Here is a 27,341-nt window from a genome sequence, read left to right as displayed (position 1 = left end):
ATACACAATAAATGTTATGTGTATAAAATGTTTGTTTGTTTATTAGGATTTTATTGTCATGTTTTACACTCTTTGGTTACATTCATGACATGAACGGTAGTTACTCATTACACAAGGTTCATCAGTCATGGACAATTTTGTATCTCCAATTCACCAACTTGCATGTCTCTGGACTGGAAACCAGAGCTCCCGGAGAAAACCCACGCAGACATGGGGAGAACATGCAAACTCCACACAGAAAGGACCCGCCCCACCTAGGGATCAAACCAGGACCTTCTTGCTGTGTCATTTCTTTTTTTTAAATCTGCTATTTTTTTTTTTTTACCTTTCATTCAATTCAGTTATGTCCAACTAGAACTACTCCCATGCTTGAGCAAGAAGAGCAGAGGCTGTCACATGCTCCCTCTGACATGCGTGCAGCCATGGATAACTTCTTTTCACCTGCCAGGAAAGGGGTCTCACAGAGCGTGGTATCGTGTGCATAGAGCCATGTAATGCTGTGCATGATCAGCCACCCCCGGTGCAGGTGATAGCAGGGCTGAGATTCCAAATTGAGAGCTTGAGATCTCAGCATTAGTGAGCTAGTGTGTTTTACTGCTACCCCACCCGAACGCTTTTTCATTTCCTTTTTTATTTAAAAAAAAGGAAATATATCTTTCTCTGTTTTACTGAGGTGGGAAGAACGGGTGTAATACGTCTAGACATTTACAGAAATTCCTGGCAGTAAAATGAACCAACAGCACAGTTACTCCAGCAACAGAAACCAAACATTATTCTCTCATTTACATTCCAAACATTTTAAGGTTGAGCTCAGAGTATTTGGCAGAATTGTCAATATTTTATCTGTTATTTATATTAATCAGTGTTTTTATTAAAGGATCTAGGTTATATATAGAAATAATAGAACCTTTTTGCATATATGCACATGCACATTCTTGCCCCTTCCCAATTTCTTAGATTTTTGCTCATCTATGACATTTAAATGTTTCAGATCTTCCAGCTAATTTATACAACAGATAAAGACTTCATTGAAAAAGTAATTGCCCCCTAGCTATTAAATCAACCAGTTAACCAAATTCAATTAACACTTAGATTCAGTTTCACTAGCAACATCCAGGCATTTACATTTACAGCATTTAGCAGACGCCTTTATCCAAAGCGACTTATATTACAGTTACAGTATACAGTCTGAGCAACTGAGGGTTAAGGGCCTTGCTCAAGGGCCTCAACAGCAGCAACCTGGCAGTGGTGGGGCTTGAACCAGCAACTTTCTGGTTACTAGTCCAGTACCTTAACCACTAGGCTACAGCTTGCAGGCATGAATACTTCCAGATTAACTTAAACACATCTTTTCTTGTAACAAAGTTATTTTTCCTTTTATATATAATAACATCACTTATTTACGTTTTTGCTTGTAGAAAGTTTCATTAAGTGTTTTGAATAATTTTTACAAACTTCTCAGTCTTACAGTCTCAGTCTTGCTCTTGCTTGTGTTAACTTTTTGGAATGTGTTGCAGCATTAAAGGTGGATTCATCTGACCATTCACTTTTGGTTTGTCTGAGAATACCTCAGGCCCAGAGAATTCGGTTCTACATAAAATTTAAGTCTGGCTTTCTTTTTGCGTAATGCATTTTTAGGTTGAGGTGTTCTGTGTTCATTGAAAATGGTTTTCTGAAATACTTTTGACACCATGTTGCTGTATGCATCACAGTATCATGACAATTTCTCACACAGTGTCATCTGATGGCTCGAAGGTCATGCACACTCAACAGTGGTAAATAATTAGATTAGTAAGCCAAAGTCATTACTTTATAGTTTTAGAATTTATTATCTCACAGATTATTTTTATTGCATTTTAAGGCTGTCAGAAAAGCTACCAGTATTGGTAACATTACACGTTACCTGTTTAGACAATTCATAGCAGCATGTGATATTTGTCATAATAGACATGAGTCATTATAATGATCATGGGTTTAACCCTTGTGTGGTGTCTGGGTCTGTGGGACCTGTTTTCAACATTTACTAAAAGAAAAACCTCAGACTCCTTGCCTTTGGCTTATTTTGTGTGAAGAACATATAAAATAACACGTTTTATTGAGTTCACACTGTACACCCCCCTACACATTTATATTACACATGTGGTGATCGGGTCCACTGAACCCACAGGTATATAAGTGTGTTCCTTTACTCTGTCCTGTTACAACATGTCCTGCTGTAAATGTGTGTGTGTGTGTGTGTGTGTGTGTGTGAGAGAGAGATACAGACAGAGAGAGAGGCAGACACACAGAAAGAAAGACAGAGAGAAACAGACAGACACAGAATGAGAGAAAGACAGACAGAAAGAAACAGACGGACAGACAGAGAAAAACAGAGATACAGGCAGAGAGATAGAGAGAGAAAAAAACAGACAGAGAGAAACGGAGAGACAGACAGACAGATTAAAACAGACAGGCAGGCAGAGACAGAGAGAAACAGACAGAGACACACAGAGAAAGACAGGCAGACAGAGAGAAACAGACAGACAGGCAGAGAGACAGAGAGAGAAACAGACAAACAGGCAGAGACAGACAGATTAAAACAGACAGGCAGTCAGAGAGAGAGAGAGAGACAGACAGACAGAGAGACAGGAAGGCAGACAGACACAGCAATGTATGCAACACACACACACACACTGTAAAGCTGACCCTCTGTGTTCTCTGGGACTGATGTGTAGACTTATGTGTAGACTGATATAGATAATGTATCTGTTCAGGCTGGTGTTTCTTACACTGACAAATGGTTGTTTCATTTCGATTTGTTCAAAGTAAACACGTTTTTCCAGCCGTATTTTGATAGTGATTTTTTCTTTTTTATATTTGATCACAACAAACGGATGGCACTGTTATTTATAAATATGATCCAACATAGGTAAATAGTAAATGTTAACCAAATATGCTGTCTTTATTGCTTGTATTGCTTGCTCGCTGATATTTTGTATGTTAAATAAGTTATAGCTGTATTCATTTAAAAACACAATAATGCAGTGGGTCCACCAGACCCTCAAGCATTGGCTGAGTTTCAAAACTATGAACACCACACAAGGGTTAAATAAAGGGTTTGAGTAAACATGGGCTTTTTGATTTGTTATTAATAATGAAAAAGAAGTGGAAACAGAATCAGTCCTGGGTGAGAAATAGAAATTCCCATGTCTGTACAGAACAGCAGCTGTACAGAAGCTTACGTTTTCCTTTTGTAGCATTTAGCTAGTCTTAACATAGTGTGATTGTTTCAGCATGACCATCACGGTTTCTAAACATAACACTCTCGAGGAAGTGAAATAACTTTGTGGAAAGCACCAATGACAGAACAATAACTAAAATCCAGCTCTATTTTTATTTGGCAGATGTTTTATCCAAATTTGTGAGCTACTAAGCTACTCACATCTGCGGCAGTACCTACACTATATTGCCAAAAGTATTTACTCACCCATCCAAACTATTGAATTCAGGTGTTCCAATCACTTCCATGGCCACAGGTGTATAAAGGTTTGGTGGTTGCCAGAAGAATGGTACTTGTCTGACTGCATTGTGCCAAGTGTAAAATTTGGTGGAGGGGGGATTATGGTGTGGGGTTGTTTTTCATGAGTTGGTAGTTCCAGTGAAAGGAACTCTTCAGCATACCAAGAGATTTTAGACAATTTCATGCTCCCAACTTTGTGGGAACAGTTTGGAGATGGCCCCTTCCTGTTCGAACATGACTGCGCACCAGTGCACAAAGCAAGGTCCATAAAGACATGGATGAGTGAGTTTGGTGTGGAAGAACTCTTGTGAAATGCCTTCTCAGAAGACTGGATGCAGCAAATAGTCAAGTCATGTACTAGTATTTTTTTTGAAAGGAAAACATGAGCTATAAGCTGTTATCATACAATATGGCATGGCATTTGCCAACACACAAACATCACAGTGTTATAACACTTGAATGTTTTACACACACACACACACACACACACACGTTGTGAAATGACTTCTTAGCAAATGCAGACTGTACGCAGCAAAAAGGGGTCAACTTCAATATAACACATTCACTCACTCACACCTTGGTTTTAAAATGGGGTGTCTGACCAAATTATGGTCAGTTGGCCAAAGATGAGCTTTAAAGGCCTAGGGTATGTAACACTTACTGGCACACGTGTTTTGTTTCTTTCTTTCTCTGCTTGTGTGGTTGTGGTTGTGTTTATATGTGCCAGTTCAGTGTGTGGGAAGGGTTGGCAGGGTGAGGGGGGTATAAGTAAAAAAAAAACACACAAATAAAAAGGAGCTGAGTGTAAAAAACTACCTATAAAACAGGTAATGTTTAAGCATTTATCTATACAGCACTGCAGTGACACTGACATGGTGGTGGTGTGTTAGGATGTCAGAAGATGACCAACTCAAACAGCAGCAATAGATGAGTGATCGTCTCTGACTTTACATCTACAAGGTGGACCAACTAGGTAGGAGTGTCTACTAGAGTGGGCAGTGTGTAGACACGGTATTTAAGAACTGCTGTGTCTGATCCACTCATACCAGCACAACACACACTAACACACCACCACCATGTCAGTGTCACTGCAGTGCTGAGAATGATCCACCACCTAAATAATACCTGCTCTGTGGTGTTCCTGTGTATGACTGTTTTTACAAAAGCATTGTTAGCGTTATAAGTGAGCAGTCATGAGTTACTTATTTTCCTTTTTACTTTTGCATGTAATAAGCATAAAAAAATAGTAAACACTAACCTGTACACAGGTTTTGAATGATCATCCCAACAGATACAGCACACTCTCCACTATTTAATAAAGTGGACAGTGAGTGGACAAGGTATTTAAGAACTGCTGTGTCTGATCCACTCATACCAGCACAACACACACTAACACACCGCCACCATGTCAGTGTCACTGCAGTGCTGAGAATGATCCACCACATAATAATACCTGCTCTGTGGTGGTCCTGTGGGGGTCCTGACCATTGAAGAACAGGGTGAAAGGTTGCTAACAAAGCATGCAGAGAAACAGATGGACTACAGTCAGTAATTGTAGAACTACAAAGTGCTTCTATATGGTAAGTGGAGCTGATAAAATGGACAGTGAGATTAGAAACAAGGAGGTGGTTTTAATGTTATGGCTGATCAGTGTGTATATACGTATATATCACATCTAATAAAACCCAAACTTCAAAAACCACACACACACACACACACACACACACACACACACACACACACACACACACACACACAGAGCAACTGCTGCTACTTCCTTTCCTTTTCTTGAAACCGCTTATCTGTTGCTCCATTGCTTATCTTGCACAAACCACTAACTGATTAAAAGAAGGTACTCCCACATCTCATACAACATGCTTCACCTGAGAAAACTGACAAGGCAACAAATAAACAAGCAATTTAATAATTTAATCATTTTTAACAGATTACATTAGAAATAATTGAGATTTTCCTCTTACCTGACAGCGATTACTCAAAGAAAATGACCACAATAATTACCTGCTACTCCGTTCTGAAGTTAAAAGATCTGGGGTTTTTTTTTCATGTGGTGGTTTAACTCTCACTTCTGTGGAAACCGGATGACGTTGAGGCTGCCTACCTGTAGGACTCACTTCCCCTGGCCTAACAAATTCCCCTCCATACAAAATTGCCTTTTCATTACTAAAGCTGTTTTTTATGACCTTTAAATCTTCAGAAACGGAATCGCAGTAATCTTTTTTACGTGTTTTTTTTAAAAAGGAAATGAAAATGTGAAACATGGTCATGCAACACATAGTCACTAGTCACTCCTTCCTTTTTTACACAGATATTATACAGATGTTATTTTTAAGGAGCTTACAATGATTACAGAAAGTATATTTACCATCCCTTTTTAAGCAGTATATATTGCATTCACTAATATATATATATACTGTATATATATATATATATATATATATATATATATATATTAGGGCTGTCGAAGTTAACGCGATAATAACGCATTAACGCGATCTCAATTTAACACGATAAAAAAAAATAGTGCCGTTAACGCAAATTCTATACAGGAAAAATTTACCTATACAGGCAGTGAGTGCCATGTAGAATTACATCACGAAGACCCGCATTGTTATGTTTTGTACTTAACCACGAAATACAAATGACACTAGTTATGTGGAGAACGTGTTGTCTTTATTGCTTGATCCACAACTTGGAGCATCACACTTAAACATAACACGCCGTTACCCGCTGGTCACCTGATACATATATCAGCTCAGTGACGTACAGTGGTAACGTGATACTCAGATCACATAAATGATATACAGTATATCACACGCATGATAATAATAATAAGCTTTTTTCTCTCTTAATTTTCCCTGACAAGTGAAAAACCAAAATATAGCAACCTTAACATTATGAGGAAGAATTTCAAAGATATTCCTTTGCAATACTTTATCATTTCAAGAATATGATACAGACTGACCAACACTATTAAGCCAAATCAGCATTGAAAATTGACTTTACTTTTAATAGCCTTCTACAATGCTGGTGCTTCTTAAAACTGAATATTTTCTTTTAAACAGAAGTGTTATTTAAATGCTATTAAATTTTTGTGTATGTTAGTGTATGTACACCGATCAGCCATAACATTAAAACCACCTCCTTTTTTTAAAAAAATGCGATTAATTGCGATTAACTATATGAAATTCTGAGATTAATCGCGATTAAAAATTTTAATCGTTTGACAGCCCTAATATACTGTATATATATATATACACTGTATATATATATATTTCTTTCTTTATTTATACCCTTGGAGCAGTGGTAGCGTAGTGATTAGAGCTTTGGGCTATAAATTGAAAAGTTGAGAGTTTAAATCCCAGCTCTGCATTTCAGCCACTGTTGGGCCCTTGAGCAAGGCCTTTAACCCTTTCTGCTCCAGGAACGCCGCACAAAACCTGACCCTGTGCTCTGACCCCAGCTGCCAAACAAGCTGGGATATGTGACAACAGAATTTTATTTGATCGTACACCTGTACGTATATGTATATACAATGTTTAGGCATAATATTATGACCACCTTCCTAATATTGTGTTGATCCCCCTTTTGCTGCCAAAACAGCCCTGCAACTGTGATGCCTGTGTATTCTGACACCTTTCTATCAGAACCAGCACTAACTTCTTCAGCAATTTGAGCTACAGTAGCTGGTCTGTTTGATCGGACCACACGGGCCAGCCTTCGCTCCCCACGTGCATCAATAAGCCTTGGCCGCCAGCAACCCTGTTGTCGGTTTACCACTGTACCTTCCTTTGAGCACTTTTGATAGATACTGACCACTGCAGACTGGGAACACCCCACAAGAGCTGCAGTTTTGGAGATGCTCTGACCCAGTCGTCTAGCCATCACAATTTGGCCCTTGTCAAACTAGCTCAAATCCTTACGCTCCCCCATTTTTCCTGCTTCTAACACATCAACTTTGAGGATAAAATGTTCACTTGCTGTCTAATATATCCCACCCACTAACAGGTGCCGTGAAGCGAATCAGTGTTATTCACTTCACCGGTCAGTGGTCATAATGTAATGTTGGCTTTATTATTATTATTATTATACCAACAGACCAACAGTACACCTCTGTTGTGAGGTTCTCCCACCCTGTAACAGTCTGCTCATTTTCCTTTATCTTTATTATTATAAGAGCACACCTGTCCAAGGACAATTGGTCCAATAAACTTAGCTCTTACCTAAACCTTTCCTCTTTAACATGATTGCTAGTAATATTAATATTTAAACAGTATAAATGAAAATTGTTATGCTGATTTTTGTATCGTTGATCTTTACATGAAATCATTTTGAATGTAGTGACTTTTTAATATATAATAGTGCTACATTCACAGTGGTCATGTGCAGTATACGTTTAGGACTACATTTCTATAAGGTTGATTTTCTATTTGTAATTCTATAACTGAACAGTCCTGTGGTAATGACAGTAATGTTTTTTCAAAAGCATTGTTAACGTTATAAGTGAGCAGTCATGAGTTCCTTATTTTCCTTTTTACTTTTGCATGTAATAAACATTAAAAAATAGTAAACACTAACCTGTACACAGTTTTGAATGATCATCCCAACAGATACAGCACACTCTCCACTGTTTAATCATAACCATTTCTCTGAATTTTGGTCGTGACTGTCCATCTAAATTATTTATGGACATGAAGAACTAAAACTGTGGGTATTTCCTAAGGGGAAATGTGGATCATCATGTGACTTGCTTTTTCCTAGCACTAAGGAACTTAACTGAATGGCACAATGTGAGTCAATGTGATTATAACTGACCCACTTTAGCTTTTCTGTTGGTTCATATGTAATGCCAATGCCTTTATGTCCTCTAAGATCAGTGAGCATTTACCACTCAACCCCCTGGATGTGGTTTGTGGTGTGTCTCTTATGTGACCGTTGTTGGTGGGTACTTGTTAAAGCTGCCTGGGAGCAGACCTTGCTGTTCCCGAAATCTAGTCTTCCATCCAGTTGTCTGGTTATAATACGAGTGGTCTTCAAAAAGTTTCCGCACTTTTATATTTTTGTTGGAAACGGTGAGGGCGGGAGGAGTAGTAATCGGTCATGTCTGAGAGACTGAGAGAGAGAGAGCTTATAGTCCGGATTTAGCGCCATCTGATTTCCACCTTTTTGGACGCTCAAAGAAGCTTTAAGGGGAGGAAGATTTTCATGTGATGATGTGAAAGCAGCGGTGCATTTGTGGCTACGCGTTTTTACTGATGGCATTAAAAAGTTGGTTCGACACTGGGAAAAAAGCATCGGAAGGTGACTGTAGAAAAGTGATGTCATTTGTTTTTGCAATTCTTACTAAATAGAGTTTAAAAAAGTGTGGGCGCCCAGGTGGCACAGCGGGATATTCCGCTATCACACCAACTCAGAGATTCTGAACTCCTCGGTTCGAAACTCGGAATTGCCACCGGTCGGCTGGGCACCATCTAGCGGGCATAATTGGCAGTGCCTGCAGCAGACATGTCTCTGCTAGGCCGAGATGACTGGACTATGTGGGTGGGGTCTTTAAACGCTGTGTAAGAACCCTGATTGGCAGATAGAGAGGCGCCTGTGCAGAGTGCATAGGTGACAAAGGGTTCCACTAAGGGCACTAAGGGCACGGGTCGGAAGAGGCGTGAGAAGCAATATACATACCTCGACTGCAATCAGGGACCCCCAGCAGTGGAAGACAAATTTACTACACTAAATTGGGAGACAATGGGAGACAATGCATACATAAAAATAATAAAAAGTGCGGAAACTTTTTGAAGAACCTTTGTATTTTGGCATTTATCAAAGTCTGTAAGGCTGCCGATATCTGCTGCATTTAAAAGGTTTCCTACAAGTAACTACCCATCAGCCTTATATTTAATATAGCCCTAACCATGACATGCACAATTGTTTTGGAATAGGCATTTCTATTAGAATTTTCAGCATGGTCATAATATTTTGGCTCAACAGTCAATTGCATAGTTTTGATGAACACCAGTTTGAAGTCGTACCACATTCACGATTCACCAGAATTAAAAATCATTGAACATTAATGGGAAGGTAAATAGTGCAGTCTGTAAAATACATGTAAACTTCCTTTAACATTTAGAGCAGTGGTCCCCGACCACCGGGCTACAGACCGGTACTGGTCCGTGGGTCATTATTACCAGGAGGCACAGACAATCGCACTCTGAAAGACGTTTTATTTTAAAAACTGTATTCTCTTTTAATAACATCTGTCTGTTCCTCTTGACACGTTTGACACGCACCTATTTCAGTCACATCGTATCATTTTATTTTAAATCCTCCCGCCTCCGCCGGTATGTAAAATTATATATTATATCTTATATGAAACCAGTCTGTGGTGCAAAAAAGGTTGGAGACCGCTGATTTAGAGAAGGCTTCAATCTGTTTTGAAGGCAAAGGTTCCTGCTTATTAGCATTGTATTTAAATCTCCGTACATGTCTCCTTAGACACCAGAAGCCCAAGGGATGCAGGTAAAATCCCTGTATGCAACCTAGGCTACCAGTTCCCAGTCTTTCATATGCTGTGCACCTGTGACTCATTGCTAGGAGTTGTTGACTACATAGTACACATCACGCAACACTCTTTGATTATTGTCTGTATGCTTATACAGGTTGGTTAAAGCCAGTAACAGCCTATTTCTAACAGGTATATATCACCAGCCAGGCCAAACACTCTGTTACAGAGACCAGAAGATATTGATTTACGCTGAACCTTGGATTTGTAAATAAAATCACATTGGAGCAGCTCTTCTTTCTCTCTGTAGTCATTCAGCTCGCCAACATGTCTAGACACAGGTGGCACCACGGCATGTGGAACCGTCATAAATGATATAATCTGTTTTTGCGGCTCAAGGAATGGATTGAGAGACAATTTTTCCAGAAATGTGCTGGCTTGGAATATTAATGCTATAGCATGGAGCTTGAGAGTACTGCAAGCACGAAGAAGCAAGCAGGTGGAGAACCAGCAAGTCCAGCGTCACAAGTATGTACATTTTCTGTTTGGATTTAGAAACAGCATTTCTGGAAAACCATTTTGGAGAATGCATTTAAAATAAAAATCTGTCATTTGTTTGTTTTTTGGATTGTTATTTAAAAGACAAAAGCACAAAAATTGTAAATATTAGCAAATTTTGATTTTGTTGCCTGTGACACCCAAAGAAAAGTTAGGACAGGGGCAAAATAAGAATAAGAATATTAAAATATTGAAATTACACCATTTTGAAATGTTCCACAATAAGCAGGTCAGCTGCTAAGATGTATCTTGATTATGTATAAAAGGAACCTAAGGTTCAGTCTTTGCTGTGGGGAAATTGTTGTTGTAAGTTCACAAAAAATTGTATTTCTCAATGCAAAATTACAAAACAATTGCGTCTTTCACCATCTACTATATATAACAATGTAAAAAGATTTAGGAAATTCAGAGAAAACCTGGTCAGTGTAGGTCAAGGTCAGAAACCACTGTTAAATGTGTGACTTTCAAGCCCTGGCATTGCATGAGAAATCCATCATGCTTTTGTGATAAATAAAGCCACATGGACTCTGAAGTATTTTGGAAAACTGTTGTCACTTAACACAGTCTGCTGCTCCATCAGGAAGTGCAACCTGAAATTGTACTATATTGTGCAAAGAGAAAGCCCATTATCTGGTCTATAGTGGTAGCTTAGCAGGTAGAGCTTTGGGCTATCAATCGAAAGGTTGGAGTTCGAATCCCAGCTCTGTCATGCAGCCACTGTTGGGCCCTTGAGCAAGGTCCTTAACCCTCTTGACCGTACAATGGCTGAAAGTGTTTCTTCTTCTATAATCCACCCAGAACTAGAGGAAGACATGCATCAAGGCTTTACTCTTTGCACTTAGGTACTTACTAATGCTCTTATTTATTTCTTGCATAAAAATACCTTTGGTTCTGCTTCAACTAGAGTAAGGTAATGTTACTATAGAAACACTTCACTTTGGATAAGAGCATTTGCTAAATGCCAAAAATGTAAATGTCTATGCAGAAGAAAATGTAAGTTTTAATTGTGTTTTACCCAAGTTCCCATTTTGCTTAATAAACTGAAATCATTCAGTGAAAATGTATTTATAGACCGGACCATATTCAAATGATCTGAAAGACCTTAGATTAGTCAAATTAATAAATGATAGCTGTTGACCACTGATTTGGGTTTGGTGTAAATGTAAATGGCATAGACACTGAATCATCATTAAGCTTTTCTCATACTGTATCATGTCAGTTATCAAAATAAAAAAGGTCAAATAAATTGTGAGTGTAGATGTTTAAAAAATCATTGTCTGAATTTGTTTTGAAGGTTGTGCTATTGTGCTATTTGTATAATCTTTATATTGTGTTACCTGTCCACAGGTGGCCTCTGATAAAATCCTTTTACCAACATTCACACATAACAGGCTGCCACACCGGACTGTCGCTCTGATCGTCATCATCCTCATTCTGATCCTGGCTGCCATTTCAATACTATCCTGGTACTTTCTAGGTAAAAACATGACCATGTGTCAAGATCTTTGTTCATGTGTTTTTCAAACTGGTTTATATAACTTTGTATTATTAGCAATACTGAATTTGAGATAATGTAGATGTGGCAGATTTATAGATGAGGAAATTCATGGCACAAAAAAGGAATAAAGAATTATTTTTGGTAAATGGACACCACAGGATGGATGTATAAATTTAATATGTGTGAAATTGGCATGCCAATTTGTGTATTTATTAACATAATCTGAAGGTGGCGTGTGCCCACACTTTCATGGCTTGAGATCTACTATTTCAGTCAACAGGTCATGGCGATCTACTTGGTAGCTTTTTTTTAAAAATACGCTTCAGTTGCCTATATTAATATTCAGCATTACAGGGCAAACAACTAAAAAATCACACTAACCTTATTCTGATAATTTGCTCTGAATGGTTTATGTAGTCTGGACGATAGCTGCTGATACCAATTCTCAATCAGGCTTCCAAGTGTTTATCAGTATGGGTGGACCGATACTTAGACTTAATTCTTTTCATGTAGGAAAAGGCTGATTTTCACAAGTAGGTTGATCCAAAAATGCTGTCAGATATGTGGCACATTTTCTTATTGTTCCTCAGCCAGCAAGTTTCAAAATTGTTCATATGAATGTCAGATTGTAGGTTCAAATTTCTCCCTCAGCTTCTTCCATGTATAAACGCAACAGCGTCTTTGCAGTGTTCTTGTCTGAATAGAACCGTTTTTGGTTTCTTTGTTCTTGGTTGTGCACACATCTTCTTAAACAGCGTATGTTACATAAGGAAAAAAATGCAAAATTGGCGCAAACTGGCTACTGATGAATGAAAACTTTGTAGATTAGCAGTGCTATAGATGGGCTGAGGCATTGCTATGGTAACAAACTGCAAATTAAAGAAATAGTGGCCACATTTCATGTCAGTCACGTTGACCTGTTTGAATGAGGCGCGATCTACCAGTGTGCACTAGGCGATCGGCTGGTTGATCGCAATCGATGTATTGGGCACCCCTGTATTAAAAGAACAGCAATTACTGACAATCAGTAAAAAGCAATTTGTGTGAAATAATTGATAAATGACCTTATAAACTTTCCAATATAATATGGTCTTAAGAACCTATTAGAAATGTTAATATTTAAACTCATTCATAAATTCATCAGCTCCATGTTATGATTACAGATTAAATATGTGTACACAATGTCATAGTTTTTTAGTTCTTTATTTGTCATATATACATATACAGTTGTACAGTACAATAAAATTCTTTTTTCTGTAAAGCTGTTTATTCATACGGCCTCAGCAGTGTCAAACCAGTTCTTAATACCAGTTTGGGAATGTTGATGGGATCTCTCCTTGCTTTCTTTCTTTAGTGTACAGAGTTTGGGTACAGGAGGAGAGGGTAGAGCAGCAGTACATCGGTCAGATCTCCATCATGAACAGGAATTTCTCCACTGCTCTCTCATTACACACCAGCCGAGTTTTCAAGGAGGAGGCTCGGATAGTGCAGGAGTGGGTCGGTACACACTACACATTCCACTTTCACAACGACATTCCAAGTATTGTTTATGGGGCCAATGTATGAGAAGATATGTATAGGAAAAGAAAGAGGGACATGACCATATAGCCAATATCGAGTAAGGTTCAACTATAAATGAAAGTAGGCAAATACACTTTATACAAACATTAAAATAGACGGTCACCACCCTGCCTATTGGTTAAGGTACTGGACTAGTAATCAGAAGCTTACTGGTTCAAGCCCCACCATTGCCAGGTTGCCACTGAGCTCTTGAGCAAGGCCCTTAACCCTCAATTGCTTAGTGGTCCCCAACCATTGGGCCGCGGGTCATTTATTACCGGGCCGCACAGATAGAATAAACAATTAGAGATCGCTACAAGAGCAATTCAATTTCAAACACTCTTCGAGTGTTATTGTGTCCAATCACCACTAGGTGAGAGCAGCATCTTGTTGCATTGAAAAAAGCTCAAGGTTCCCACCGATTTTCCATTCTATAGTTAGTCTAAAATAAATCGTCCCACCCCACCGGTCCGTGAAATTATATCTTATATGAAATCAATGGTGCAAAAAATGTTGGGGAGCTCTGGCTTAGACATTAGAAATTAGAAATTACAATTAACATTTACATTAAATGAACTTTTTTAAATGCATTTTCTCCCTTTTTTTTCCCAAATTTTTGCTTGTCCAATTTTTTACCCAATTGTGTTATGCTTCCTCTCTACTGGTGATGCGGGGGCCTCAGTTGAGGAAAGGGATGACACACGCCCCCTTCGACACATGCGCAATAGCCAACTGCATCTTTTCACCGGCACGAGTTCATATGCGGATCAGCCTTGTGCACAGAGAGCCACACCCTGATCGCATTATTCCTCTACTCTGTGCAGACACCATCAATCAGCCAGCAGAGGTCGTAATTGCATTAGTTATGATGTCCCAATCCGGCTCCCTCCCTGAATGAACAACTGGCAAACATTGTTCATATAGCCGCCAAGCCCAGCCAGATGGCAGAGCTGAGATTCGATACGATGTATTCAAAATCCCGGCTCTGGTGTGCTAGCGTTTTTTACCGCTGCGCTACCTGAGCGGCCAAATCACAGATTCTTTATTGAGATAAATTTTATTGCATTTTACAAAATGTCCCAACTTTTATGGAAGTGGGGTTTGTATTTAAATTAGTAAAACCAATTGATTAGTCTAGTGAGTCTAACGAAAATTTCAAATAGTAGTTTATAACGTTAAGCTTACAAATGTGATGTTTCTTAATGTAGACAGGATTGTTTATGTTGTACCTAAACCACTTACTTTAGTAAAAATATAAATCATACTTTAATTACATTTACTAATTTTAATAAGTCTTTCTATTTTCACTTAAATGTACTACTTTGTCAGAGAGTGAATGATTTTTTGAGCGCTACTGACCATGCTATAATTACATATATATTTCTCAGCTCGAGAAGCTCATAAAGTCTTCTGATATGTCCCGTTATTTTCAATCCACCACCATCTTTGCTTTTAGGTGAGAATAATCCTATTTCCTTTCTAATTCTCTGGACATTCTACATTTGAGCATTTTGATGTAAATTTTTTATGTTTTTGGTTTTCCTTAGTGAAGGAAGTGTGGTGGCACACTTTTGGCTGATCCTCTCCATCCCTGAGAGTCATGCTCCGACGATCACCATGCAGAAAGTAAACGAGAGCTTGTTAGGAACCCTGCAAAGCTTTAAAGCAACAAGTGTCGAGGTTACTGTGAGCTATTCTGGCTACCTGTTTCTCCTGTCCTCGTTCTCTATTTCAGGTATTAAATGACAGTATTTATTACATATTATTTTTTATAGTTTATTTATTGCATTTATTTGCTTTTATTGCATTTCTTTTTTAAGATACATTCTGACTTTTGCTTTTGCAGAAACCAAACCAAAAGTTATAGTTTTGTTGCAAGCATCATTTGGTACGACATATTCTCATTAATTTTTATGCATGCCTAATTTAATCTGAACAATCTAGAAGCTGGAATCCCTGTGGTAGTGGGTTACCATGTAATAAATTCAGTTGACCTTTATATATAATTCATTTAATTGATCTTAATTCAGTACAAGACAAAATGCATTTTAATTCAGCTCTTTTTACTTATGTTTAATATCAATACAATTTAGTTAGCTTCAGTCCAATTCAATTTATTTTACATTAACAACACTGCAGGCCGCTCAGGCGGCGCAGCGGTAAAAACACACGCTGGAACCAGAGCTGGATCTCGAATACATCGTATCGAATCTCAGCTCTGCCTACCGGCTAAGGCTGAGCGGCCACATAAGCAACGATTGGCCTGTTGTTCAGATGGGCGGGACTAAGCCGGATGGGGTCTCTCTATCTCATGACTGGTGCAATTACGACCTCTGCTGGCTGATTGATGGCGCCTGCACAGAGATGAGAAAAGAGTGCTCTCAGGGTGTGTCTCTCCGTACACAACGCTGAGCTGCACTGCACTCGTCAAAGTGTAGGTGATAAGATGCATACGGCATGCTTCCCACGTGTCGGAGGGGGCGTGGGTTAGCTTCGTTCTCCTCAATCAGAGCAGGGATCGGCATTGGTGGAGAGGAAGCATGATGCAATCGGGCAATTGGACGTGCTAAAAGGGAGAAAAAGGGGAGAAAATGCATAAAGAAAATATATTTTTAAAAAACAACAACACTGCATGTCACTCTCTATCTCAGATTGTTATCGGTACCAGTCTGTGCCCACCAGCGGCCCTGTGGTTCTGAGGGGGCCAAACACTCAGCGCTCTTCTTGTCTGTGGCACTTGAAGGCTCCTGATGGCTACCAGTTAGAGCTAAGGGTGGAGTGGCTGCTACCTGAGTGTCGAGATCGGCTGGTCCTTTACGATTCGCTGACTCCTGCTGATTCGTTACTTATTACCTCGTGAGTCTTTACTCTCACAGCCAGTTTAGTTTGTAAATGTTTTTATTATTACTGGTTTTTAAGACAGAAGGCAATAAGCTCTTTTATTTTTAGTCTGTAGCATAAAAAAAATGATGTTAAATGACTATCAAAGTGCCAATGATTTGCAGGTTTTGAGTAATGTGAATGATTCCTGATGACCTGGATTATTAATTATTAATGGGGTGGTAGAACATTCTCAACACTGCAGTGACACAACAGTAATACAGTCTTTAATTACAGGACCATGTTGGTGTCATTGCAGGGCTGAGAATCGTCCATCAAACAAACAATGTCTGGTCAGTGGGTTTCTACGGGGTGTGACAAAGTAAATGAAGCAACAGATGTACTATGGTTAGTGATTGTATGCCCACAAGAAGCATGTATGTGGTAGGAATAGCTTGGGCAGTGAATGCATTTACAGTGTGTGAACCTGATAAAGTGGTTGGTAAATAAACATATACCTTATATAAACTTTTTACTTTAACAGTAATTCAGAAAGCTTTAGTTTAGCATTAAACATCCATTACCATCCCACCACACCCAAAATTAATTTTGTGCAAATGTTTAGGAAAATCAAAGTCATGGTTTGATTACTTTGTTACACTGACCTGACCACTAAAAACCTTTAGAATAAATTAAAACGATTTCAGGATCTCCTTGTCAAACATCGTTGCTTGACAAATGCTATTTTGACTGAATTAACAATGCTACGCCCAGTGGAGGTTGTTATAGACACAGGGAATAGTGGGTGGTCAACTCCATAATAAGCCCATGGCCAAGTGTCCACATACATTTGACTATTTAGTATAGTTTTTACAAAATCTTGTGTGACCCTGTTCTTTTATCACTTTATTTAAATTCTGAAAATGTAAATGTTTCCCCTTGTTTAGACTGTATGGGTGTAGCAGGGATGAAACGGTGGTACAGGTTTTATCCTCTGCTGATTGGATGACGGTGTTATGGAAGCAAGGGCAGTACAACTATAAAGATCCCTTCTCTCTCACCGCTCAGGCCTGGCCCAATGCAAGTGAGAGGCTCACATTTACCCCTGCATTTCACGTATAAATGGTTTTGTTGCTATCAATCAGCTATCAATCAGCTGTTATTATTATTACGTTTGTTTTAATACAGATATGATGCTGTTTTTTTATTCTTGGTATTCCAATGAATAAATTAAAATTACATCTACTAGTGATTAATTGTACAATTGCTTATGTATAGATTACGATATTGGTTTCTTCCATAGACTGTTCCTCCAACACTGTCTTAGAGAATAAGGACGGCAATCAGGGAACCTTACAGACTCCATATTTCCCCAACTACTACCCACCCAATACCAACTGTACCTGGCAATTTACTGTAAGTTACACACAGGGGAAGATACCCTAGCTTAAACTGATAATGTGAATGGATGAAAAATGGATTGATAGATAAATTAATGAAAGAATGGATGGATGGATGGTTGGAACAGTGAATAGTGGATGGATGTAAAAGTGGGTGGACAGACTGACATGTCCCTAAATGAGATGGTTAAATGGGTTTGTTAATTATGTCTATTTGTTTGTGTTTGTATGTGTGTGTGTGTGTGTGTGTGTGTGTTTGTCTGTGTAGGTGCCATCAGTGGATTATGGGCTGACACTGGAATTTGAGGGGTATGAGCTAAATCGAGCTGGCTACAATCAGGCCTGCACACAGGGCCAATGGCTCATTCAGAACCGCCGGTAAGGTCTGATGTGTAAGAAATAAAGTCCAAGTCCCTTACCTCAGATGGCTTTTAGATTTTGGTTTCTATGGTTACTTGTACATATTTGTGATGCTGCATACAGACTGCTTTAATTCAAATACATTTAACTATACAAGAGTAAACCTAGCACTTTAATAATCATGTGTTATGTGCATGTGTGCATAGAATGTGTGGTATGCGTGCTTTGCAGCCATATGCTGAACGTCTGTACCTGCACTCCCCTACCATCACTATTACTATGACATCAGAAGTGTCGCTCACAGGGCCTGGCCTCCGTGTCCACTACAGCATCTTCAACCAATCAGATCGTGAGTTTTTCAATGACCTACATGCTCTATGGATTTTTTGAATATGTTTGGATATGTGTGTAATTGTATTTATCTCTGGGTGTGTTCAGCATGTCCTGGTCAGTTTCTGTGCAATGTTAACGGACTGTGTGTATCAGCGTGTGATGGTATATCAGATTGTCCCAATGGTCTGGATGAGAGAAACTGCGGTAAGAGCTTTCTTTGGCAAGAAACACAGTATGTGTACTATACTACTTGATTAGATCAAAAACCAAGGGCAATAATGTGGAGTCAGTCCCACACTGCTGGTATTTAACTTACACGTTTTAGTTGCTTGGATGACAGCTTGGATTTACTTCTATAGGATTCACCTATAAGCAATAGTTGTTAGTAAAATAGCAGGACCAACTATGAAGAGGTGGACAGTATATTATTAAGTTCTAATCCTAATAATTATTGAGTTTAGGTGTTTCAGCCACACCCATTGCTAGGGGGTGTATACAATTAAAACATATCATATAATAATATAAATGAAATATTTCTAACTTTTTTGTGAATTCAACTATCATTGTGTATTTACTGATGTGTATTTGAACTTCAGTGTGAGTAGTCTGTTTGTATTGCAGTGTGTGTTGCACAGTACCAATGTCAGGAAGACAGTCAATGTGTGGACTACTACAAGCTGTGTGACCAGCATCAGGACTGCAGCGAGGGGAGCGACGAAAATAACTGCACAATAGGTGCAACGCATAAACACACATAACATAAACACACACACAAGTGACATGTATGCTATGGTAGTCCTGGGATTTCACTCATTTCTGCAATTGTTTTTTTTGTGGCAAAAAATTCTAACCTTTTTACCTTTTCTATATATTTAGATTAGAAAATTGACCCCTAGTATAAATAAGGCTAGATTGATTGCACATGTTAAATACAGTTGATAAATAATCGGTACAGTCATCTGGAATGTCATTGGGGAGAATTTGTACAGTAAGTAAATTCATTTCCCAAGATCATCTGTACAAGCAACTGTTAGTAAATCCCAAGCATATGAAACAGTGGTCTCACTGGAAATCAGATAGAAAACCATACCGTATACCCAAGCCCACTGCAATGTCAAGTTTATTTGACTGTAGACAGTGTCATTTGTGTTCTAGATGCTTCTTATTTATATCATACCTGTTCTGGTACATCTGACCACTAGACACATTTCCTCTCAGCATAAGGTGACAGTTTTGGTTTCCCCCCTGACCTTGTTAATAGTCCACTGCCCCATTGACCTTTTAACGGTTGCAGTCAACCTAGCCCTATTTATACAGGCACAGACAAGAATAAGGAAGCCACATTGCTGTATATACATTTTTGGCCTAGTACATTTTGCCATATTTTTCAAAAACCAAGAACAAACTTGTGTGTGTGTGTGTGTGTGTGTGTGTAGGTGTTCCATGTACTGATAGGATGTATATGTGTGCTGATGGTACGTGTCTGAAAAAGCCGAACCCTGCATGTGATTTAATCACAGACTGTCCTGATGCCTCTGATGAAAAACAGTGTGGTGAGAGAGATGTGCACACACACACACTTGTATGTATGTATATATGTATGTACACCAATCAGCCATAACATTAAAACCACCTCCTTGTTTCTCCACTCACTGTCCATTTTATCAGCTCCACTTACCATATAGAAGCACTTTGTAGTTCTACAATTACTGACGGTAGTCCATCTGTTTCTCTACAACCATTTAGCCTGTTTTTTACCCTGTTCTTCAATGGTCAGGACCACCACAGAGTAGGTATTATTTAGGTGGTGGATGATTCTCAGCACTGCAGTGACACTGACATGGTGGTGTGTTAGTGTGTGTTGTGCTGGTATAAATGGATCAGACACAGCATTTCTGTATCTATTTAACCTTTTTTGTGTGGATTTACTGGTATGTATTAGATCAGGGTCCTTCTAAAAGATCAATTTACTACAAACATTTAGCTTACTGGTCAGATATTAGTTTATAAGTCATTTAAAATCTTCTAGTTCTTAACTCCTAGTCTAGAAAGCAAATATCTCTCAATTTCAAAGCCTTTACAGAAAAAAAACATTCAAAAACCTCTCAGATCTTTAAATAAACATGCCAAAACATGGTCTATATTTTTGTGATAATTTTAGTGGTTAAATTTTGGTAAAATTTTCTAGAAGATTGCTAACAGAAACATGATATCTAAATGTAAATTTGGAGATTACCATCTTTTAGCTCAGAGATTAAGGTAGTGGACTAGTGATCAGAAGGTCATTAGTTGTGCTTAAATTGTTTTAGTCACAATTATTAGTTACTTTGGATTAAAGTGTCTGCTAAATACCATACATGTAAATGTTGTTTAGCCTTTCAGTGTTAGCGCTTTCGTCCTCTTTTATACAGGTTTTAGATGTTTTAAATGTTGTTTATGTGCTATTTATGTGTAGCCAATTTTCCTGTTATAAATAGGATTATATTATGTTGATTAGTTATTACTAACGAACTCAATGCAGTTTTTTATAACTATGAAGGAGCTGTCAGTCATTGTTTTTAGCAGACGCCTTTATTCAAATCGACTTACAGTACTGTGACAGTATACAGTCTGAGCAACTGAGGGTTAAGGGCCTTGCTCAAAGGCCCACAGCGGCAACCTGGCAGTGGTGGAGCTTGAACCATTGACCTTCTGATTACTCGTGCAGTACCTTAACCACTAGAGTGTGCAAAAACAAACTTTGGAGGCAAAACAACTCCTTTTATTAAAGGTCAACAAAATGTGTCTAATTCTAAACCGAATTGTTTTGCAGACTGTGGCCTGAGGCAGTTCAGTACGCGGGTGGTGGGCGGAGTTGATGCACTGGTGGGGGAGTGGCCATGGCAGGCCAGTCTGCAGATCAGTGGGCAGCATATCTGTGGTGGAGCGCTAATCTCCCCTCAGTGGGTGGTGTCTGCAGCACACTGCTTTGATGATGACCAGTAAGTCTATTACATGGAAAATACACAAAATGTAAATTCATATTCCATACTCAAAATTTTGTCAAATAAATTTGTACATCCCAGTCAATCCAGAAGCTGTGTATGTAAAGTATATGAGTCAAAACAATATTAAAGATAGTAAAGCCAGTAACGCATGATTGCAAGAGTACTAACTGTAGAAAATATTTAACATTTATGAGAATTTCTTCAGAAATCCCTTGTGTCCTTGTGTACAGAAATCAGCTCAATAATAATGAAACTATAACATAGTTATTCATTCATTAAATAAATCACAAAATCCTTTTGATGGGCCACTCAGGTGGTGCAGCGGTAAAACCTGCTAGCACACCAGAGCTGACATTTCAAACTCGCCAGTTCAAAACTCAGCTCTGCCATCTGGCTGGGCTGGGCAGCTACATGATCAACGATTGGCTTGTTGTTCATACAGGGAGAGAGGAGCCAGATAGGGACCTCATAACTGATGCAATTACGACCTCTGCTGGCTGATTGATGGCGCCTGCACAGAGACGAGGAATAATGCGTTGATCAGGGTGTGTCTCTCTGTACACAAAGCTGATCCGCATATAAACTCGCCTCGTGCAGGTGAAAAGATACAGTCGGCTACTGCACGTGTCAGAGGGGGCGTGTGTCAGTTTGCTCTCCTTAATCGGGGCGGGGGTCAGCACCAGTAGAGAGGGAGAAAATGCAGTTGCATGAGTTTTTTATTTACGTTTTTAAATGGTTAATAGTAAATAGTAATATAAATGTGCAGAAGAGATCAAGATACAAACAGGATCTGGCAGTTGCCAAACCCAAAATTGCACTCATTAAAATGAAATATTTTGAGGGTACTGTTTAACTGAATTTTACAGTTTCCAGCTTTTTCCACCAAACACTTCACTGCAACAAGTACTGACAAGCATATAGTGGCACATGTCTTAATGTTATATTATCTTACCACTTGCTAATTTTCTGATCAATGATTTGTTGTTACCCAATGTAGTAGGCCTGTTTTTAACAGTTTGTACCATACCTAAGATCAACAGGGATCCACAAACTGTATTATAAGTTATTTTTATGTTTAAATGTTTATGAATTTCTGTGTGTACAGGTTATACTCTCCCTCCGTATGGACAGTCTATCTGGGTAAACTACATCTAAAATCTTCTACTCAGACCGAGGAAGCTCTGCGGGTATCACACATTCACTTGCACCCGTACTACGATTACGAGAACCATGACTATGACTTGGCGCTGCTCAGGCTAGAAAGACCCGTCTCAGCAGGCACACTGGCACTGCCGGCCTGCCTGCCTGAATCCACACACCAGTTTGAACCTGACCTGCTGTGCTGGGTCACTGGATGGGGGGCACTTAAAGAGGGAGGTAAGGGTATACACGTCATATTTACACACTGACATTGTAGATGAAAAAGAAATACATAATTAAATTTATTTTTATATTTTACAAAATATTTATTTACTTAAATTTAAAACAAAATGTCTTTGGACTTTTTACCTATAAAAAACAATGTATTTCTCAGTATAAATATATAGTTCATATACTGTATATAAAGATATGTTTAAAAAACTGATAAAGTAAACTGATAAAAGTATTCAAATCCTAAAATAATACAGTAATTAATAACATTAATTATAAATATTTTAACAATAATACATTACTGCAAAGTCATTGTAGCTATCTGGAGTTATCACACAGAAATGAGAACTGTTGTCATAATAGGACAGGCTGCTCCAGCTGTTTATGACAACTCAGTTCTTAGAATAAAAGGAAAGATAGGAAACCTTCATAACCAGCCAGGGCAAGCACCCCAACCCCACCAACAGGCACAGCCCTAGATGTCATGGGTATTCCGTTCTCCAATAGTGCTTCTGTTCATGAGGACCAAACCCTGTGACACCAGGTGATCATGATACTGGGATCAGAGCGAGTCCAGTATCATGGCTTTAGAGAAATAGCATGTTTGCCAACAATGAAGCTGGCAAACCTGAGAGGTAGAAACCATGATATATAAATGGACTTCCACCTGAAGCGAATTAATGTTAACTAGGCACAGACTGACAAGACTGTCAGTTAAAAGAAACAGACACATCAATCATCCGTGCCTCCGTGCTCCCTCTGATGGACACGACTTTCTGATGATTTCAGGTCATTCTGTAAATTTTATCAAGTCATTCTGCCATCTCTTTTACCTTACATATATTAAGTCTAAAACAACCTGTAAATTCTTGAATTTCTTTTGAATTATGAGTTCTGTGAAATTGTTGTTGATTTGAGCGATGTAATGTATATTAAATTACAAAAACAAAATTGCTTGAGTACTTGTTTCCCCTCACTGTATCTGTGTGTTTTTCTCTCAGGCGGTCCAAGTAATACCCTGCAGAAAGTTGATGTGCGGTTGGTCAGTGAGGCGGCTTGCATCCGTTCCTATGGATATGTTATCACCCCCAGGATGCTATGCGCTGGTTATCGCAGTGGAAAAAAAGATGCATGCCAGGTAAGACACATGCTTCTGATTTATTTTCTGAAATAGTGTTGTATTTCTAATGGAATTGCAAAGTAACAGGCAATTTCATCATACAAGCAGTGAAGGGTTAACATTATTACTAATTAACATGATACAAAAACATCTGCAGCCAGCAACAGAGAAAGTGGATAGAACAGGGGTAGCGCAGAAATGAGAACTGGTTGTTTCAAGATGACGGCTGCTCAATGCGTTTTTAATGACTCGGTTCTCAAAAAAAGGAAAGGTGGCATTGTGATCTAAGCAGTGCGTTTAACCTGGCCCAAAGTTAGTCATGCTTAATTCCCCAAAGCACAAAGCCTTCCATCTTTCAGAGCTGGCTAACTGTGTCTTCAAAGAGCCCGACCAGGCCAGTGACAATGCTTAAACTTAAACACGGGTCTTAGAGGTGGTTGGCTGTATCACAAATGGACTTTTACCATAATGCATACTATACTTATACTTAAAAAATAAGCAATGTAAAGTATTGCAGCGTGTAGTTTGCGACACACCAAAGTGGTTTTAGAGAAAATAAGCTCTTAATGTGCTCATTACACTCACATTAATTTTACCTCCAGATACATTAAAATAAAAAGTCATTAAAAGTATAAATAAATATTTAATATATCTCAAATGGGATTGTGTTTTATACTAAAAGAGAAATATTTTTGTCAAATGCAAAGATGTTAAAACCAACCTACTGTCTGTTTCCTCATCTTATTTCTCAGGGGGACTCTGGAGGACCATTGGTCTGTCAAGAGATGTCTGGGCGCTGGTTCCTGGCTGGTGTTGTGAGCTGGGGACGGGGTTGTGGCAGACCTGATTATTATGGTGTCTATACACGCATCACTAAACTGACTAACTGGATCAAACAGATCATCATCTCTTAATCATCAACTGTTCCTAGAATATCAAGGAGCTACTCTGCTATTACCTGGTCTTGAGTCACACTGATCAGATGTGTAGTCTTGGTGGAAACTGACACATTTGCAGGCAAACAAAGTGCTGTAAGGCATTTCGAACTAGTCTGAATTGACTACTGTACCATGGACAATGAAGTTCAAAAGGTGGATGGTATTTCTGACGTGTGCGTGAAATACGTTACTGTAGTGTATTAAATGGTGCAGTGAATGTAATAATGCTTTGCTGTCTTGATGTATTATTGTAAGCTTATATGTATCATGGAAAACATTAAAATACATATTTAAAAAGAAAAAAATTATTTTACTTAATACAACATGACCCTCAGTTTTATGATTTTCCAGTTCATCATTTATATACACCAATCAACCATAACATTAAACCACCTCCTTGTTTCTACACTCACTGCCCATTTTATCAGCTCCCCTTACCATATAGGAGCACTTTGAAGTTCTACAATTACTGACTGTAGTCCATCTGTTTCTCTACATACTTTTTTAGCCTGCTTTCACCCTGCTCTTCAATGGTCAGGACCACCACAAGGCAGGTATTATTTGGGTGTTGGATGATTCTCAGCATTGCAGTGACACTGATGTGGTGGTGGTGTGTTAGTGGATAAGACACAGCAATGCTGCTGGAGTTTTTAAACACCTCACTGTCCCTGCTGGACTGAGAATAGTCCACCAACCAAAAATATCCAGCCAACAGCGTCCTGTGGGCGGCGTCCTGTGACCACTGATGAAGGTCTCAGACTCAGACTCAGCTTTATTGTCATTCAACCACGTACATGATAGAACGAAATACAGTTTCCCAGGTCTCGGTGTGTGTGACATGAAGGAAATAAAATAGAATAAAATATAGAATAATATAGAATAAACTATGATAAGTAATAAAAATTTAGAACAAACTGAGAAACTAAAAAGAGTACAAGTACAAAGTATTTACAAGTATTGCACAACAACTGCAGCAGCTTATGTTTACTAAAGTGCGTGATTGCAAAGGTGTAGCAGCAAAAACTAGCAGCAACAATCCCAAGATTGTCAAAGTGACAGTGTGCCAGTTGTGTCCAGTATGGTAGATTGTGTTGATAAGATGTTCAGTATATGGGGAGTAGAAGAGTTCAACAGTCTGACTGCATCCGGGTAGAAGCTGTTTTTCAGTCTAGATGTTTTTACCTGGATGCAGCGCAGCCTCCTTCCGCAGGGAAGGGGGGTGAAAAGTCCATGTGCAGGGTGGGTGGGGTCACGGAGGATGCAGGTGGCTCTTTCCCTACATCTGGTTGTGTAAATGTCACTGATGGGTGGTAGGCTGCATCCGATTGTCCTCTGTGCAGACTTAACCACTCTCTGCAGCGCCTCCTTCTCTGCCACAGTGCAGCCAGAATACCACACAGTGAGGCAGGTGGTCAGGGTGCTCTCCACCACACAGCTGTAGAAGGACCTGAGGATGTCTGTGTGAAGACCTGCCCTCCTCAGCTTCCTCAGGAAATACAAGCGTTGGTTGGCTTTCTTTGTGACAGCTGTGGTGTTGGTGCGCCAGGTGAGTGTGTCGGTCAGGTGTACCCTGAGGTACCTGACAGAGGGGACCATCTCCACAGCTGCACCATCGATGTAGAGGGAAGGGGGGGGGCGTGCCAGACCTGCGGAAATCCACAACCATCTCCTTGGTCTTCTGGACGTTGAGGATGAGGTTGTTAACCCTACACCACCATGTCAGGTCCTCTACCTCCCGCCTGTATGCCGACTCGTCTCCGTGAGTGATGAGTCCGGCCACCACTGTGTCGTCTGCGAACTTAACCACGAGGTTGTTCTTAAATTGAGCTTTGCAGTCGTGGGTCATCATAGTGAACAACAGTGGGCTAAGCACACATCCCTGGGGGGAGCCGGTGTTCAGGATAATAGTGGAGGATGTGTTGTTGTTGATCCTGACACTTTGTGGCCTGCAGGTCAGGAAATCCAGGACCCAGTTGCACAGGGATGAGGCAGTTCCCAGTGATTTCAGCTTGGACACCAGTTTCTGCGGGATGATGGTATTAAATGCAGAACTGAAATACAGAAACAGCAGTCTCACGTAGGAGTCCTTATTCTCCAGGTGGCTGAGGGCCTGATGAGTTATAGCAGCGATGGCATCAGCTGTGGACCGGTTACGTCTGTATGCGTACTGGTGTAAATCCCCCGCTACATTAATAGTCTGTTTCAGATGCCTCGACACCAACCTCTCGAAGCACTTCATGATGACAGGAGTAAGTGCAACAGGGCGATAATCGTTAAGGCACGATGCTGAAGAGGACTTAGGTACGGGGATGATTGTGGATGTCTTGAGGCATGATGGAACTCTAGCCTGGGACAGTGAAATATTAAATATGTCCGTCAGGAC

At 39.4% G+C, this 27,341-nt stretch overlaps 1 protein-coding gene across 2 annotated transcripts; it reads left to right on the top strand.

The window, feature by feature from the left end:
- The first annotated feature begins 10,357 nt into the window (after positions 1 to 10,357).
- On the top strand, positions 10,358 to 25,263 carry LOC134316530 (transmembrane protease serine 6). 2 transcript variants are annotated; one of them, XM_062996918.1, is made up of 18 exons: positions 10,358 to 10,541; positions 11,919 to 12,048; positions 13,424 to 13,566; positions 15,018 to 15,085; positions 15,177 to 15,364; positions 15,476 to 15,517; positions 16,281 to 16,485; positions 17,397 to 17,533; positions 17,753 to 17,865; positions 18,118 to 18,227; positions 18,416 to 18,558; positions 18,648 to 18,746; positions 19,164 to 19,277; positions 19,979 to 20,095; positions 21,355 to 21,523; positions 22,635 to 22,906; positions 23,902 to 24,038; positions 24,773 to 25,263. In XM_062996918.1, the coding sequence occupies exons 1-18, from the start codon at positions 10,473 to 10,475 to the stop codon at positions 24,932 to 24,934; spliced, it is 2,418 nt and encodes an 805-aa protein (XP_062852988.1). In that variant the 5' UTR covers positions 10,358 to 10,472; the 3' UTR covers positions 24,935 to 25,263. The 2 variants fall into 2 exon arrangements, with proteins under 2 accessions (XP_062852988.1, XP_062852989.1); XM_062996919.1 differs by lacking the exon at positions 15,476 to 15,517 and having other exon boundaries at positions 10,359 to 10,541.
- Positions 25,264 to 27,341: the final 2,078 nt, after the last annotated feature.

This window comes from Trichomycterus rosablanca, chromosome 6 (assembly GCF_030014385.1).
Source record: "Trichomycterus rosablanca isolate fTriRos1 chromosome 6, fTriRos1.hap1, whole genome shotgun sequence".
Taxonomy (NCBI): Eukaryota; Metazoa; Chordata; class Actinopteri; order Siluriformes; family Trichomycteridae; genus Trichomycterus; species Trichomycterus rosablanca.
This window is presented reverse-complemented; position numbering and strand designations above follow the sequence as displayed.